Source organism: Antedon mediterranea, chromosome 2 (genome assembly GCF_964355755.1).
Source record: "Antedon mediterranea chromosome 2, ecAntMedi1.1, whole genome shotgun sequence".
Classification (NCBI taxonomy): Eukaryota; Metazoa; Echinodermata; class Crinoidea; order Comatulida; family Antedonidae; genus Antedon; species Antedon mediterranea.
This window is the reverse complement of record NC_092671.1, coordinates 37819721-37838102: the sequence shown is the minus strand read 5'-3', so window position 1 is coordinate 37838102 and position 18382 is coordinate 37819721. Positions and strand designations below refer to the sequence as shown.

Sequence of the window (18382 nt, the reverse complement as noted above, 5' to 3'; positions counted from 1 at the left end):
AAAAAATGAAGATTAATAAATTGGACTTTAAATAGACCATTTTACAGTTTTAGTTATTATCTTATGTAAAAAAATATTTATTTCACTTGTAAAAAGACAAAAGAAATGTTTAATTTTAACCAAAAACATTGTCTGACAGACAATTTTGGTATTTTTTGCTTTAAATTACATTTTTTCCAGGTAAATATTTTTTTTAAAATCTATTTTTTGGTCATAGAAAATTACTAAAAATGCTATTTTTAGGGGGAAAATACATCTTTAAAGAAAGGTGAACTGTCTGAGAAATTAATTAATACAAATATAATTATTAATACTCACATTTGGATGTGAGAAGGCCAATTCCAGTTCATCAAGAGCCTCCAAGAGCATCCTCTCTCCTTCATTTTTCAGGTATTCAAAAGATGCTTCTTTCGTGACCATGTCAGAATGTCGGATGATGGCACGTACAAAAAAACGGTAGTCTGTCACTTCACGCCCTTCTTCAACCTGACAATGTTAAAACAAAAGTGAAGTACTGAAAAGGATCTATTTACAACACCTTCAAATATCTTACTTTTTTTATTTAAAAAGTTTTTGTTTAAGCTTGAATAAAATACTGAACATTGCACATGGTTGTAATAAAAAAATATTAAATCATTTTTAATTAATATGAAGGTAAAAAATGCTTAAGCTCTGTCTCTGTCAAACTATCTTGACAAAAAAAGTGTGATGTGTCCAAATATGGTAGTGATATACCCAAATATGGTAGTGATATGACATCATGTAAATATAATGGGCACATCACATTCATTTTTTTGTCACAAAGTTTCATAGTGTAGACAGAGCTTTAGAAACATGCTACAAATAAAGTTGAGATTGCTAACCTTAGCTGAGCCCAAATAGAGGTGCATCCTGTGGCTTGCCTTATCCATGGCAACCAGGTCAAAGTTCCTCATACGGTTGATTTCAAGTTGGAAGGCCAATGCAGGCTCAAGATGTCTATAAATCGGATCTTCACCAAACTACAAATAAGCAAAACAAAAATTTATATATTGGAAAGAGAAGTAATACTTAAAAGAATAAACTCCAATTCTTGTATGTGTTTTTTTTTCTGATTAATTCTACAAAATATAAAATTAATCTTACATCTAATCTTGCTCTGTATGTGAAGAATTTTGGAAACTCCCTCTTTTGTAGGCAAATGAACGTTATCCTACGAACATCGTTGCTTATCAAAATATCAGCCTGTAAAAAAAAATCAATCAAAATTATTAATGTTTCATAGCACGTAAATTATTAGGAATTGGAAAGTGATGAAGTGTTTTATAAATGTAGATATTTACCTTTTCTTGACAGAATTTGTAGAATTTGTCAGAGAGTATTTTGTCATCTTTCTCTCCAACTACATTTAATGCAATATTCAAGATGTGTATTGGCTCATCAGATGGACACTAAAAAAAATATGTAGAAAGAATTACAATTTACTGTAGATAAGATTTGACTTGAATTAAATAATATAATTACTTGAATTAACAAATATATATTTGGTACTGTTTACTAATTATGTTATTAGCTTAAAACAATCAGAAAACTAAATATTTATATCAATAAATTAATATTAAAATTAAACTTACATTTTCTATATGACTGTCATACAAGTCCTCCCCAAATCTTCCTTGTTTCATTGCCGTAAACATTGCAATTACTTCCTGGAATTTTCTGTTTGATGAAAAAAAAAACTTTCAATGTTACTAAAATTTTCTTTTGCAGTTTATTCATAGAATCTAGATCTAGATTAAACTAGGTAGGTAGCTATCCAATCACAAGTGACAGTACTTGCAAAGTGGTTGAGTAGTAACAGGTTACATTTCCTGCATTGGTAAAGAGGTATAGCTAGGCAGATTTTGATGAAAGTCGGCCTCAAATCAACTCAGCCTTTGTCTAATAGATATAGCACTTTTTGTTTATATACTTTATTCAGGGCAAATTAGTTTTGGCCGAGTTGATGCAGGGCCGACTTGACTTTGGCCGAGATGATTTAGGGCCGACTTGACCAACTACCGCTGTGGAAAGCATTTGATACCAGACAGAAGCTTCACTTACGGTTCAAATTCTTGCATAGTCTCAAAGGCACACATGACGCCCATTCTTTGACACGGTGGCAACTTTACGTCATTCACATCAAGGTCAACAATATCTTCACTAAGGCTCGCAACACGTGTCATTGGGTTTGGTCTACTCTTAGCCAATCTGAATAAAACAATACATTATATTAATCAAACTTAAGTTATAGTATAGATGCTTGGCTACCAATCCAAGGGTCCTGGGTTCAAGTCCTGTCATGTCAGGATATTTTCTAATGAAAAATTACAACTCCACTCCCAAAGACTTGTAATAAGACTTTGTTTATGTACAGGATCTTGTGTATATGTTTGTCTTGTGAACAGGATTGCCAACTTTAAGAAGGATAGTGAATGAATTCGTTTATTATTATTATTATTATTTATTGCCAAAAACCAGTTACAAACAAACAAAACACAGAAACTAAGGGAGTAGGCAGGAACCTAAAAGTGAACCTAATCACTATAACAAGAGTTCAGGTTCCGTACTCCCAAAGTAACAACAATGATATAATATTATGGTTATCCTTGGCAATTTGTATAAATATATAACAAATAAACAAACGTTGTATTGTAAAATTGAATGCAAACTAAATATAAAAACAGAATTTGTATGTGCTATAAACAGCCATTTTGAATCATGCTGGAAGACATGGTATTCAGTTTGAATCTATAGTGAAATGTAAACTAAGAACATTGGCAGGTTGTTGCATCTTTTTTGCCCATTTAATAAATAAGACTTTACATGCTATCTAGAAGCACAACAATTCTATTAGTATATTGTATATAACATCATGAAGCAATCAAAATATTTGCTCATGCATTAATTGCGGTAGTACTGTAGAGAGCATGGCACTTTGGTAAACAACATATACAATGACGCAATGTAAAGCTCTGTCTACACTATCTGCCCATATATGGACATGATGATGTTATATCGCTACCATATTTGGGAATATCACTACCAAATTTAGGCACATCAAACTTTTTTTTTTTTTTTGATAGTGTAGACAGAGCTTTAGGAAGTACATAAACGAACATAACATCCTTGAACATGAACACCCAATACGTAAGAATGATATTAATAAAATAAAAACTTATAAACTATATATAAAATAGATTGAAATAATTGAACCATGTTTTGGGTCATGTTACTATATTTTGTATAAAATACATCAAAATGTAGAAAATAAACACAAATTTAATTTTAAAAATAGATTACATAACATAAATTATGAAAACACAAGGAAAAAAATTAAAAACATATTGGCTATATGCAAATTAACTTTATTAATTTATATGGATTGTAATATCTAAATATTTACAAATACATAATGCTATAAACTAAATCGCCAATAAAAAATAACCAAAGATGTATCCATGAAGTAGCTAAACCAGAAAGCTAAGGCTCTGCCTACACTATCAAACTAGTTTGACAAAAAAAGTGTGATGTGCCCAACTATGGTAGTGATATGTCCATATATGGTAGTGATATGACATCATTATGTCCATATATGGGCACACATATTTTGTCACAAAAAGTTTGATAGTGTGGACAGAGCTTTAAAAATAAACAGATACACAAGAATGCGTCGTAACAATGTTATTACATGCATGCAAATTGCTTTGAGACATTACCTCTTAATCTTCAATGAGTTGATGCTGAAGGGAGAAATGTTATATAGGGTAAAAAATTGGTACTTAGAAAAAAAAAAGGCAGGCTATAGTCCTGTCAGCTGTTAGAATTAACCTTTATTAAGACCTTCAGGACCAAACAAAACAGGTGTGCTGTGAATAGGGGTTGGCTGCAGTATTATAACAAAATATATTTCCTCTGCGTTTAACAAGAAAGTCTCCTCTGAATAGGGATCTCCCTGATCCCTGTATATAAGAGTTCCACAAAAGTGACTACAAAGTACATTTGTTCCCTTTCCCACTAAAGAAAATGTTGTCCCAGATATATTGGTCAGGTAAATACCAGTGAAAATAAGTGAAGTTGAACTTTTTATCAAAACCAAAGCCATTCACATATATTTATACGATTACTGCAATGTAGCCACACTAATGTAAAGCTAACAGAAACACTATTTATGCAGAATCACATAGCCATACTATTATAATGAGATTATGATTGTTTTATTTACCTGTTTGGGTGAGAAGATGGTAGCATAAACTGGAACTGTAAAACACAGCATCCACTGGTTAGCGATGCATGCTGTAGGCCGTTCACTTCATACGCTATGTAAGCTCTTCTCACATAAACCTGAAATAAGAAATGATGAGAAATGTATATATATATACCTGGAGTTTGTGTGACTAGAAGAAGAGCATATATTTTTAATTTATTTCCTTCTTATTTAACAATAACTCTTATCAAAAAGTATTACTACAGTCAACTTTCCCAATACGGGACCTAATAAGTCTGGTTTTCTGGAAAGTCTAGAATCCTGAATGTGTTTTTAATGGTAAAAAAAAATTTGGAGCTTTTTAGACCTCAAGAAAAATCTGGTTTTAGGAAAGTTTCCGGCTTTCAGAGAGTCCGGTATTAGGCGTCTGTTTACAGTAGAACCCTTCTCTTTGGACACCCCAATTAAGGGGACACTTCCACAAGAATTGGAGAAAAAATATATGTTTTAACATTACAGTCAGCCCAATTCAGAGGACACTCTTATTAAGGGGAAAATTTGTTGGGTTTCAATGGCATCCCACACTACAATATATGTTGTACCACTAAGACAAATCTTTAGTCCTGGAACACCTTCTATTAAAGAAACACTTTGTTGGGCCAGTTATTCTACTATACCTCAAGAGCGGCTCTTCGAATGACTTCATTACTATGGTAGAAGAAACTGGGAAGAACATCAAACACTGCAGTCTCTGACATGATCACTTTCTGCAAAAAACATTCCATCATTAATATCATACCACAGACATACTCCACAAAAGGATGTGAATATATAAAGTATCATTTCAACCTATTGTCTGGTTTCAGAGTCTTTATTAAACAAAGCAACAAACTTTGTTCAGTAAACTGTTTTTCACAGGACCCAAGTGGAAATAAGAAAACTTTTCTTGGCCATCCTTGTGATCAAGGTCTGTTCCTTTGTGCAAATGTTTTTCAATTTAAGTTTTATTTTGATATTTATGTACAGTATTTTAATTGACATTGAATGCTTAAGAAAAAAAAAGAAGAAAAAACTTACTTTTAGACTGTCGGGACAGAACTGATGGCCATACATGTCAATGGCGTTGAGGAAGATGGACTCAACTTGATTGTGGCGTACTTCATACGATGGCTGATGTGCTGCTATTAGCACCTGCCTAGCTCGCAATGATACCTTGGAATTATCTTGCTTGTTTAGGCTTGTTAGTTCTCCAATCACTTGGCTCAACTCATCAATCAACCCTGGCTCTTTTTTACATAATTGGTCCTAAAAAATCACAGAAATATTATAGAATATTATTATATATATATCTGTTATGAGTTTATATTAAAGATGTATTGTCCCCCCTGACAAAATAATTGTTTGAAATTTTGTTATTGAATATGCCATCCTAATGTCATATTAAAAATATTCACTTTGACAAAAAAATGGATCGGCAAAAAAATTATTTACCTGAAAAAAACTGTAATTTAAAGCAAAAATTAGTAAAATTGTCTGTCAGACAATGAATTTTTGGTTAAATTTAACTGTTTATTTTGTCTTTTTATAAGTGAAATCTTTTTTTTAATGGAATTAAATAATGCCATTTAAACTGTAAAATGACCTATTCATTTTCATGATTTTTTTTTTCATCTTTAAATACAATTTAAAAAGTTCCTCTTTGAAATGAACAAGGGAAATATATAACTAAGGCAAACCTCTATACAGACTATTATATTATCTCGGAACCGTTCTATGGCCACCACCAGGTAGGCTTGCTTCATCAAGGCTTCTATGAATGGATGTACTGGTTGGGAGCAGGAAATCTAGTAGACCATACCCAGTACCGTTTTGATTACGATCAATCGGGAATTTACGTGGCAGGCTGAAGGCGCTTGACCTTTGACAAGATCGCCTAAATTTTTAATATATTAACTTTACAATACTTAGTGTTGTATATTCTGGTACAGCCGCTCCATAATCTCTTTGCTTTTCTTCCTTATATCTATATTTTTTAATTTATACTAACAAATATCTTTTTTATTAATATAATAATAATAATATATCAAAAATTTATTAAATAATATTCATCGCATAATATGCAATCTACGATAATTTAATTAATTGATATAACAAATTTATTAAATACATAACATCATTGGAATAAAAAGAACAAATCACATATCTACACATAATCATAACATCGTATACTCTATCTCTAACAATTTATTCAATCTTCTATCGACTAAAGCCAAAGTATAGTCGTTATCTCGGGACCGTTCTATGGCCACCACCAGGTAGGCTTACTTCATTAAGGCTTCTATGAATGGATGTACTGGTTGGGAGCAGGAACGCTAGTAGACCAAACCCAGTACCGTTTTGATTACGATCAATCGGGAAATTACCTCATGACTCTATTAAAGGAACACTTTGTTGTCTCCAGAATGTGTCCCCTTAATAGGGGTTCTATAATAACATACTGGAAAAAACAAAGAGAAATATTAAATATTAAATATTAAATAATATTAAGTACTTACAATAAGCATAACAACAAGTATATTCTTTTCTTTGACATGATAATGTGAGAAAACATATTGCACTGCGGTCATCATGTCTCCCTTCTGCTGATCGATGAGGGCGGTAATACACTTATCGTATGGACCTTGCTGGAACACCTTCTCTATGGTGAGGTACTGAAGAAGGAGGTCATGGATGACGGACTTCATGTGACCTCGGATACCATTACGATATCTGTCGGGATACAGAAAATGGTGATGATTAAAAGTTATTCATTCAAAATATAAAATGTGTTGTGAGAAATGCAACTGCAGTGAAACTTAAAAGTCTTATAAGAAATCCAAGTAGCAAAATGTAAAGTTGTAGGAGGTCTACAATGTTAAAGCTGTCACACTAAGAGCTCTCTGACAATAGATAGGTGTCTTTGGAGTCACAGGTTACTTCACCATATGACAAAATAGACTACTTAAGTTAAGTCAGAGCTACCACAGTTAGAGCTCTTCGACAATAGGTAGGTCACATGCTAGTTCACAACCTGACAAAATAGACTATTTAAGTTAACATTTGTGCAATAGTTTGATATAAATACCTTTGGACAAGTTGTATGATCCCCTGAGTGTGTAGGAAGAACGCATCACGATCTGCTTTTTTGGCTAAAGTAGCTGCATGTTTGTCAATTACATTCGCAATCTAATCAAATTAAATGATTTATTTTAGTAAAAATGATTTTATTTAATTCAGCTAAAATAGGTAAGGAGATGGATCACTAAAGCTTTGTCTACAATATCCAAAAAATGTGATGTGCCTATATATGGACATGATGATGTCACATCACTGCCATATTTGTGTATATCACTACCATATTTGGGAATATCACTACCATATTTGGGCACATCACACTTTTTCAAACTAGTTTGATAGTGTACACAGAGCTTAACATTTCTCCATAAAAATATCAATGGCAATTTAGATAACATTTTTGTGCAGTACAAGTTTGACAAAGAAATGGACAAATGGAACAGCTTTGGTATGATGAGAAGCAGCACTTGGAGTGTTAAGCTCTGTCTACACATCAAACTTTATGTGACAAAAAATGTGCCCATATATGGACATGATGATGTCATATCACTACCATATTTGGGAATATCACTACCATATTTGGGCACATCACATAGACAGAGCTTTATAGAGTCAGAACTCCTTTAAAATCTTACCTGTTGACTTGGGAACTGGCAGAGCACCGATGTAATATTGCTGTTGTACTGGTTTAGAAGCTTCTTGATATGCTTCTCCACGTCGCTAGGAACTCGACCCACTATACTGGATACCATCTCCTGCATCTCAAGTAACGGCAAGGCAGGGTTACGCACAGACTTCATAAACATTTGGACATACTCCTCACACTTAAAAGAAGAGGAAACAAATCAGATGACACATTTTGTGGGTGGTTCAGGAGCGGATTTAAGGGGGCGGGGGCCCAGTCAGCCCTTGCCCTTTTAAAAATTTGCAAATTGTAATGCAAAAGATAGGACATCATATTCAGTTCAACTCACTAGTTTTAGGCCCCTATTTCCTACAACTGCAATTGTGATTGGACTTTGTAATAAACGAAGCTGAAAACAGGCAATTCTCAATACTGTATCTAAATTTGGACAGTATCATAGGCAACCTCTGTAATACAATGTCACATATGAATCACACATACTGCCTGTATCATATGCCTAACCTTTAATTATACAGGCACTATGTGACACTGTAATATAATAATAATATAATAATAATATTAATTTATATAGCGCACACATACCACTCAAGAGTGCTCATGACACGTAAAAAAAAAATGAAATTCAATATAGAATTTGTGGAGATACAGTACTGCGAATCGGGTGAACCAATTTTAATGAATTTACCTTTTCTTCAAAGTATGGTTCAGGCAAGCAATATCCATTCATTATGTTGTCAAGTGCCTCCTTAGCTTTCTGAAAAACTTGATGCAGTTTAGATCCATGTACGGAGGGTCCCTGAGGTGCTGGAAATTGACCTGTATACATTTGAGCCTAGAAAAAAATATGAACAGATTACTTATTTAAAACTCACAGACAATATGTGAGGAATATCTTAAAGTTGCTATATAATAACTAAATAATAATTCATAAAATAATTGTATATTTATTTTTGTCAATGAATATTGATCTTTACCCTTTGAACTCTACTTGGGTCATCCAACTCCAGCCTAGCAACAATGCTTCCTTGGTCCAGTACAGCTCCACCTCTTTTCACATAATGGACACTGAGAAAACAAAACACATTAAATTTTGTGATATGCACAAATATAGTAGTGATATGTCCATATATGGGCACACAGGTTAAAAGTAGACTCACCATCCATCCTCATTAGCTCTCAGACTCATCACCATTTTCATCACTTCAATCTCCGCATAAGGTTGTCCCGCGAAGCAATGTCCACCATCATCAACCGTGAACTGAATCAGTTTTCCAGCAGAGGGAGAACGTAAGATGGTTGGATCATTTTCCTTTTCAAACACACAAGTCTGGTTGCCAATGGTGATACGGTAACTGAAATAAAAGTTTAAGCCATTATCAAATCTAGAATATTTATTATGTTTCTGTAATTAGGTGAGAAAGGCTAAAATATTATTATTATTTATACTAGGTGACCTCTTTAGTCTCTAAGCAGGCCCAGTTATGATCAGTGGCTGTGATGTACTAACACACGGGGGTAACTCCTACTTGTCTCGAAAGATGTACTATGTTCTTTAAAGTGCACATGAGCTAGATGTGTACACTAGACCTATGGTTTATAGTCCTTATCTGAGAAGATTTGTTCTACCACCAGAACCATGGAGTGAGTGAGCCTCGAACCCTTGCCGATGTTATGGCCATGTAATTATGGTTCCCCTCTCTTTCCTGTAGATAACCATTGAATTACATGATTTTTAATCTTTAAATCTAATGTTTAAAATGAGAAAAGTCAGTCAGTCAATATTGTATTTCTTACCTGTCAACTTGTTCTTTCATATAGGTGGTGTGGCAACTACCATCATATGAAATAAGTAGACCTCCATCAGTGAGATGATGGACCTCTATATCAATACACGAGTCATTCGTACTCAAAAAGTAAGCATTTGGACCTTGACGGGTCACTTTGGTCACATATTTCACCCCTTCTTGAATCAGCTCTACCTCGCGAGTGTTGTCTAATGTATTGGATGATAGGACTTGTCCTCTGAAAAGAATATCAACGATATTATATGTTATGAACCAGTCAATATATTAACAGTTAAATAATTAAACTAATGCATGATGTATCTCTTCTTTACATTGGGTGACCTCGTCAGTACAGTTCAGTAACACCAGAGAGACCAGTACAGGACCACGATCAGAACAGTGGGTTCCCTACTCTTCTTGTTCTTTCTTCTTCTAGTGTTGCCTTAAAGCAAATTTTTCTGGCTATTTTACTTTATCGTTTTGATTTAGCTTTTTGATTATTTTACTTGTATTTACATGACATCCTGCCACTGCCTTGCCATTTTTTTAGTAGTTTGCCTTTGGATTTATATATATTTAATATTTACCTTTCTAGGGATGTTTGATATTCAGAGAAGTTATTGTGAATTGATGTATCAGCTACATGTAGAGAGCCTACTATCACACCAAGCATTGTATCCGGTTTCTCAGCCTAAAAAATATATTAAATTTTAATATAATAATTTCATTTACAGTAAATGTATTTATTTGTATTGGTGTATTGGTTGTGAACAGATAAATTTATTTATTTATTTATTTATTTACTACCCAGATTGTTGTTAGCTGCTCAACACAAAGAGAATGTGCCCTTATATAGACATGATGATGATGTAGCTTTAGATGCATTTAACCAAGTGAATAAACTAAATTAAATTAGAAATAATGCTAACCGTTTGCTTTTCAGCGATGAGTTTGTCCAACCAGCCAGTGTCAAACTCATTGTCTTGAAAGTTGTCTGTTTCTAGAAGTTTGATGAGGTATTCTACCGTTGTCCTGAAATCACCTCTGATTGAAAGCTCTTTCAAAGCTACAACCATGCTCCTGTTAAAACAACAAATTATTGTTATCATTCTTTTGTCTAAACTATCAAACTTTATGTGACAAAAAAAATGTGATGTGCCCATATATGGACATGATGATGTCATATTACTACCATATTTGGTCACATCACACTTTTTTTTTGTCAAACTAGTTTGATAGTGTAAACAGAGCTTAATGTGGCTTCGTCCAACTTTTATTTCATCATCTTTTAAAATATTGAAATACATTGTACGTAATAAATAAAATCAATAAATAGAAGTAATATTGTATAGTTAGCCATACTATTACAATAATTTTCAACCTATTTATTTTTTTTTTTAATTTTAAGCCTGCAATTAACTATAACATGTTAGTCTCAGTTATAAGCCCATCCTAAAAACTTCAAGGTTGGTGGGCTTATACAAGTATGATATTTCAAGTTAAAGAAAATGTATATTTCAAATAAAAAAATGTTTTCTCACTCTCTGGCTTCTTCTCGGTCTTCTCCAAATGAGAAACAATGTCCAAATTGCGAGTCTGCAAACTCATGAAGGCCACCGGAAGCGCTAACACTAAAGTAACCCCACACGTTCTTGTTGCTACGAAAGTTGAGTTCTTGCACTGTTCCGGAACTTGGTTTGAAGCCCTGTAATTAGAGAGAGATTATAATTGAGATGGTTCGAAAATTATGTATTCCTTAGCTATGTCTACACAACCAAACTTTATGTGACCAAAAAAGGTGATGTGCCCATATATGGACACGATGATGTTATATCACTACCATATTTGGGCATATCACACTTTTGTTTTTCACACTAGTTTGATAGTGTAGACAGAGCTTTAATCAAAGCAATAACTAAATATCATTGTGTCAAAACTTTAAACATGCCATTATTATACTCTTGATTATCATCACCTTTTGCTCCGTTTTTTTCTAGTTTTTTTTCCCCTTGGAATATTTATTATTTACGATTTCGTAAATATATTTTTACTATATAATAACTAATTGTAAATAAGTGCCTCAATTCAATTCTTGCCATGGCACTTATATTTTTGATATTGTACTCATGTTTTTTATTGAAATAAAGATACCGATATATATTTTGTTTATTACATAATAAGGCAGAAAATGAATCTTATAATTACTGTAGATAATCAATTGTATTGTATTATGTATTTAAATTTTGTTAACCTATTATGAATTTTGAAGTAAGGTTTGTATAATTTTTCTTTTTTCAGTTACCTCATCTGGATTTTCACTGGTTATTCTAGCAGCAATGACAGCCCCTTTAGGCACAGGAGGGTTAGTTGGACTGAAAATAAAAAAATAAAATAAGTAAAGCTCTGTCTACACTATCAAACTAGTTTGACAAACAAATAGTGATGTGCCTAGATTTAAATTTATAAATGAAGTTAAATGTTTACTTTTACAAAAATATTAATGTTAGCCCTTGTTTACGTTATTTCTTTCATATAGTTGCTGTTTCTTTCTTATTGAATTATTGTTGATAGATGAAAATGTATGCATTATGACTAATTTATTTTTTGTGACAGGAGTCAAACCTTGATTAGCGAAAGCTATTTTTTGGCTCCTTTTCACACACACATACATTTTATTGTATTGTACTATTTATGTATGATGATGTGAATAAAGTAAAGTTGAAGTTGAAATATGGTAGTGATATGACATCATAATGTCCATATATGGGCACATCACATTAAATTTGGTAGACAGAGCTTTAGACTCACAAAAAAGACTTTACCTCATTATCTTGAATATAATCAGTTACATATTAAAATTTTACCCTGAAAATGTACTTACTTTTCAAAATCAATTTGTGAATGGCCAAATGGAGATTCCCCGTAAAAAGTGCGGATATCTTTGATACGGTTGAGGGGTATACCCATAGCAATCTGTAAAACAAAAAGAAAGTATTCATAGTTCATAGCTAATAAGGAAACAATGTTCTGCACAATCACATATATCATACGACTTAAGCTCTATGTACAATATCAAACTAGTTTTACCAAAAAAATTGTGATGTGCCAAAATATGGTGGTGATATGTACAAATATGGTAGTGATGTGACATCATCATGTCCATATATAGGCACATCACATAAAGTTTAATAGTGTAGTCAGAGCTTTACTATATTCTTGTGGATATACTTCATTGAACATACCTGTAGTTGTAGAGATGGCAGGTTTACCCCAGCCACCATCTCTGTACATGGATGTTCCACCTGCAGACGAGGATTCAACTCCAAAAAGTAGAATTTACCCTCCTCATCATTGTACAAATACTCAACTGTTCCGGCACTTACGTAGCCTACCATTTTAGCTAAAGTGACAGCGGCCTAGAAAATGAAGAGAGAGAGAATGCATGATGCAATAATGACGATATTCAAGCACTTGAGTACCTAAAGTTCTGTCTACACTATCAAACTTCATGTGACAAAAAAATGTGGTGTGCCCATTTATAGACATGTCACTACCATATTTGGGCACATCACACGTTTTTGTCACAAAGTTTGCCAGTGTAGAGAAAGCTTTACTCTTGTAGCCTAGCCTAGAAATTAACAACTGATTGAATGATGTAATACTGTTTCAATTTCATTACTAAGTTTGAAAACAAATAATTCATAAATTTACCTTCTCCATCTCCCTGAAGACTTCAGGCTTGGCAATTGTTGTCGGAGCCTCTTCAATAATTTTTTGATGGCGACGCTGAATAGAACAATCACGCCCAAATAAGGAAATAGCATTTCCATATTTGTCGGCAATCAATTGCACTTCAAGATGACGAGCACTAGTAATAGAAAATTCAATAAAATGTGTAAAAATTAAATGTTTAACCTTTAGTCTTAATCTATGGAAGGCAACAACCGCGTTGTTAAAATTTAACAAATATTGTATTTGTATGTTTGTAATTGTATTTTTGGCAGTGATTGCCTTCCATATTTATCATAAGATTTCCTATTTCTATGAATTCAGTACTTGCCATTATATAATAAGTATTACCCAAAAAATTTAATCAGGTTAAGGCTTTACTGCTGAAGTGGAATGGTACAGTACTTAATAAACTTGACAACTAATCTCCAGGTCAAATATCTACAATGGATAAACCACTACATTCAATTTGCTTTGTGTATTTTGATCCTGGTCTGGTGTTCAGCTCTGTCTACACCATCAAACTTTATGTGACAAAAAAATGTGATGTGCCCATATATGGACATGATGATGTCATATCACTACCATATTTTGGTATATCACTATCATATTTGGGCACATCAAACTAGTTTGATAGTGTAGACCGAGCTTTAGGAGTAAATTGTATAAGCAATATAATCATTACCTCTTTGCCAATTTCATGACAAATATTGGTGATCCTGGAACTTCATTTTGAACTTGTTTGAATAAGCTGTGGAAGTCGTCCGCATTTTCTACCATACGGATGCCTTTTCCGCCGCCTCCTTCCGACGCTTTTATCATGACCGGGAAGCCAATACGCTGAGCTTGCTGTAGTCATAACATAAAAAAACAGTACAATTTAAAAGAATTACACAGATAGAATTGAAATAATGATTTTAATTGTTGTTTATTATATGTATTGTCACCCATGACGGCGGAGACAATTTGTTTGATTTTGTTTAATCCTGTCACCGTCATCGGTTTTGTTATGTTTATTTGTTTTGTATTTGTTTTGTATTATCAAGTCAAGTCAAGTCAAGTATCATTAATTATCATTTGTTTTAAGAAAAAACATTGAAATTCTGTTTTCTCTGTTGGCGGAGCACAATATCCAACGGACACAACACGAACTCAAAAACAAAAACATTACAAAAAAGTGTCTACATTATGTTTAAGGCTCTAATAGTTCCTGGAAAGAAACTATTTGTAAATCGTGCCTTATTGGCCTTAATAGAACGAAATCGCCGGCTGCGCATCAACTGGAACATACTAGAGGCCGGATTAAATTTATCATGTTTTTAATTGACGAAATAAATGAAATAATATATAGAAAATTATTTTAATCTGTCATTCTGTCAAGTACTGTAGCCAATTCTCGGTACTGTTATTATATTCTTGGTATATGTCCAGTTTGATACTACCATGGAGGAAAAAATAATATATTTTTTCCTCCATGATACTACAACACAATATCACATATTTATCACATTTGATGCCTGTATCGTATTAAAGACACCATGTGTGAAACATGTGAAATGGTATTACAGAATGTGCCTATGATACTGGACAGATAGTGCCATATATGGAGATAAAGTACAGATAATCAGCTGAGAATGTGTCTTTTTTTACCTGTACGCCAATATCAGCATCAAGAACACAGCCTTTCTTGTATAACATTTCAGGGACTGTAATAGATTTATTCTTCTTCATATCTTCGGGGGACCATTCAATTGTAAGCCCATCCCCACTCCATGGGAGTGTAGGCACACCTGCACTCTGAGCTACAATTGAAGAAGCTATCTTGTCGCCAAGGGCCCACATAGCATGTTCAGGTGGTCCTAAACAATGTAAATAAATATTATTAAATATTCAAATCTCATTTCATTCCCATCTTGATTTTCTTTTTTTATTTTTATCATGATATTTAAACAAAAAGCATTTAAATTATTTTAAAAAATGATTCAGTTGAAGTAGAATGCATAATCACTTGGCAATTCCCTTGACTCAGCTTAAAGCTCTGTCTACACTATCAATAATAAATTAATACTATTAAACGTGTTTGCATGTAATAATAATAGTAATAACAACTTTATTTCAAAACGGATGCCACACTTGAATCACAATATTGGTGTTTTTCACAAGGCCGTTACTTACTACAAAACTATTTATACTATTACACAAGTTATAATTTACAGTAGAGAAAAAAAAAAAAAAAAAAAAAGATTTCATGAAAAATATAGAGTTTCAAGTATATTTTATCTTTGGTCATTTATAATTTTTTTAAATATATGTATATTAGGAGCTGTAATTGCATTTGAGTTTATAGCATTTAAACTATTCCATAGCTTTGCGTCAGAATACGAGAAACTTTTCTTTTTATACTCAGTGTTTGCCTTACGTAAACTTAGAATATCATTTGATCTAGTATTATATGTTTGTTTGCGTTCATAGAATCTGTTTCTTAAGTAGGATGGTGTCAAGTTATTCATTATTTTATACATTGTGACTGCTTCGTTGTAATATTGTTTTTCTTCTAAATTAGGCCAATTTAGAAGTAGTAAAGTTAGTGAACAGTCTTTTATTCTATTCTTTTCCAGGGACAATGTATTTATTACTTGGAATATGAATTATAAATTTGTACTTGTGCCCAAATATGGTAGTGAAATGCTCAAATATAGATGTGATATCCTCAAATTTGGTAGTGATATACCCAAATATGGCAGTGATATGACATCATCATGTCCATATATGGGCACATCACATTTTTTTGTCATATAAAGTTTGATAGTGTAGACAGTGCTTTAGATGCTAAGTGTATTGCTTGTGGTAAGCATGTGTGGTATAAGCCAGTAAATAAATACTAGATTATAGGATTATCTTTCAATTTACAACTAAAGTTAACATATGAACTACTTGAAACTGGCTTAAAAGCTATTATCAACACCGAATATCCTGGAATTACATATGTCCTGAAACTTCTACGAAAATGACAAAATGCAAAAACAAGATATTTGTAGCAATTAATTACCTTAACTAAGAACACACTTAGCAAAAGTTAAACTAATAAACTGAATTTAAACAAATATAAAAAAAATTTTAACTAACCGATAAAAGCGATGTTGTTTTTATGAAGTAACTCTGGAAGTTTGGGATTTTCCGAGGCATGACCCCATCCAGCCCACACGGCTTGAACTTGCACTCGCTTCGCAATATCCAGAATCAGCTCGACGTTCGCGTAATTATTATTGTTTGTTCCTCCTGGTACAGGCACATATTGATCTGCCATGCGAATATATTCTAGAAATTTAAAAAAACCATTAATTGTTATACTTGTAGAAATTTGATTTGCGATCATTTATCGTAAAACGCATATGTACGCGACTTGTTTGTAAGAATGCGTCATGACGTTTGCTCCCAAACCATTCCCATCGTGCAATAACGTCCTTGTAATAAACCTGATTAACAATGTTAATGAAAAATGATTTCTCACAAATATAGCACCACAAATTATAAAAAGTACAAGAAAAAAAACAACTTTGATGTGAACCAACCAGCATTAGCTTTCAAGTCCTCTGGTGTAACCATGACTACAAATTTAATAGCTTTCTCGGTTCGGAATATCTCGTAACTCCATCTTCGTATTGACCTCATACATTTCACGGCAGCAATGCCGTTATTGGCTATCAATACCTAAAATTGCATAAATATATTTATTGCATTATTTAATCTCTGTCCAATACACTATTAAACTAGTTTGACAGAAAAGTGGTAGTGATATACCCAAATATGGTAGTGATATGACATCATCATGTCCATATATAGGCACATCACATTTTTGGTCACATAAAGTTTGATAGTGTGGACAGAGTTAAGATTGTTTGTACATTTGTTTTATGTTGACAACATACTATTATTATTTAAAAATAATTAGTAACAAATTAGTATTATATTTTAAATTATTTATAATTAAATTAAATGAATTGTTTAAATTACTTTTTTATGGTACTTATAATTGACTAAAATGTTTAATTATCAACCAAAAGAGAATTTATTGTTTGAAGGTTTGCATGGCGAAATCAAATGTTGATATAAAGTTTGTGATAAACTACGTATATATTGGTTCTGAAAAGAACTGTTGAGTTTCTCTTCTCAAAATAGAATAAGTCAACCTGTAAATTTGCATATTTTAATGCAACTTGCAAGTATAATAAAGGCAGAATAATTACTTAATAATATATTTATTTATTTATTAAATCTGTGGTGCCATCATATTTCATTATTCTTATTTATTTAATTAATGTTGATGGTAGTATTCTGATCATGTTAATTAGTGGTAAAAATAACCTCCAGTTAAATTAATTAATTCCTCATAATCTTTTTTTAATCATACTTAATTTGAATTTCCCCTTTTTTCTCATAAATCAGACATTCTTTAAAAAGAACAGTATGTTTTGGTAAACTACTTATTTATTTACTAAAAATCTACTTAGCATGGAGGTGTGTTTGCTAAAAATATTTATTTAAACGATGGTTGTTTTCGGTCACTGACCATTAATCAGTTAACAGATAATAAAACGACAAGTGCATGCTACAGAGAACTCACGACAACAAGCAGAGAATACGTACCTTATCAATAACATAATTGCCTCCACTTTTATTGACAAATTCAGCTGGCGAGGCCACGCTAGTAGACATACTACTCCTCCTGCCTTCTGAGCCTAGAGACTGCCTTCTACTACCATCCAATTCCACAAGATTCAGGCCGGACATAGAAGGCCTAAGTTAAATAAAAGAATAACCAGTAAAAGTCATTCTTTTTTCCTGTGAGTGAGTCACCAAGGTCTTATTATATTGATCTTATTC

General features: G+C 32.6%; 1 protein-coding gene across 2 annotated transcripts in view; it reads right to left on the bottom strand.

Annotated features, from left to right (window-relative positions):
• The window catches only part of LOC140040985 (acetyl-CoA carboxylase-like), a 36880-nt gene that overhangs the window by 11143 nt on the left and 7355 nt on the right, over positions 1–18382 (bottom strand). Inside the window, exons 4-32 of one of the 2 annotated variants that reach the window (XM_072087307.1) lie at positions 18146–18296; positions 17071–17209; positions 16625–16816; positions 15149–15357; positions 14184–14347; positions 13481–13637; positions 13012–13185; positions 12651–12742; positions 12072–12141; positions 11311–11474; positions 10699–10849; positions 10357–10460; positions 9780–10007; positions 9143–9337; positions 8960–9050; positions 8671–8817; positions 7975–8163; positions 7350–7450; positions 6781–6994; positions 5303–5530; positions 4903–4992; positions 4244–4362; positions 3738–3761; positions 2083–2229; positions 1614–1698; positions 1323–1430; positions 1126–1224; positions 864–1001; positions 319–486 (exon numbers count right to left, since the gene is read on the bottom strand). In XM_072087307.1, coding sequence (XP_071943408.1) covers positions 319–486; positions 864–1001; positions 1126–1224; positions 1323–1430; positions 1614–1698; positions 2083–2229; positions 3738–3761; positions 4244–4362; positions 4903–4992; positions 5303–5530; positions 6781–6994; positions 7350–7450; positions 7975–8163; positions 8671–8817; positions 8960–9050; positions 9143–9337; positions 9780–10007; positions 10357–10460; positions 10699–10849; positions 11311–11474; positions 12072–12141; positions 12651–12742; positions 13012–13185; positions 13481–13637; positions 14184–14347; positions 15149–15357; positions 16625–16816; positions 17071–17209; positions 18146–18296 — 4138 coding nt within the window. The remainder of the gene's footprint in view (positions 1–318; positions 487–863; positions 1002–1125; positions 1225–1322; positions 1431–1613; positions 1699–2082; positions 2230–3737; positions 3762–4243; positions 4363–4902; positions 4993–5302; positions 5531–6780; positions 6995–7349; positions 7451–7974; positions 8164–8670; positions 8818–8959; positions 9051–9142; positions 9338–9779; positions 10008–10356; positions 10461–10698; positions 10850–11310; positions 11475–12071; positions 12142–12650; positions 12743–13011; positions 13186–13480; positions 13638–14183; positions 14348–15148; positions 15358–16624; positions 16817–17070; positions 17210–18145; positions 18297–18382) is intronic. The other variant, XM_072087308.1, reaches the window with a different exon arrangement.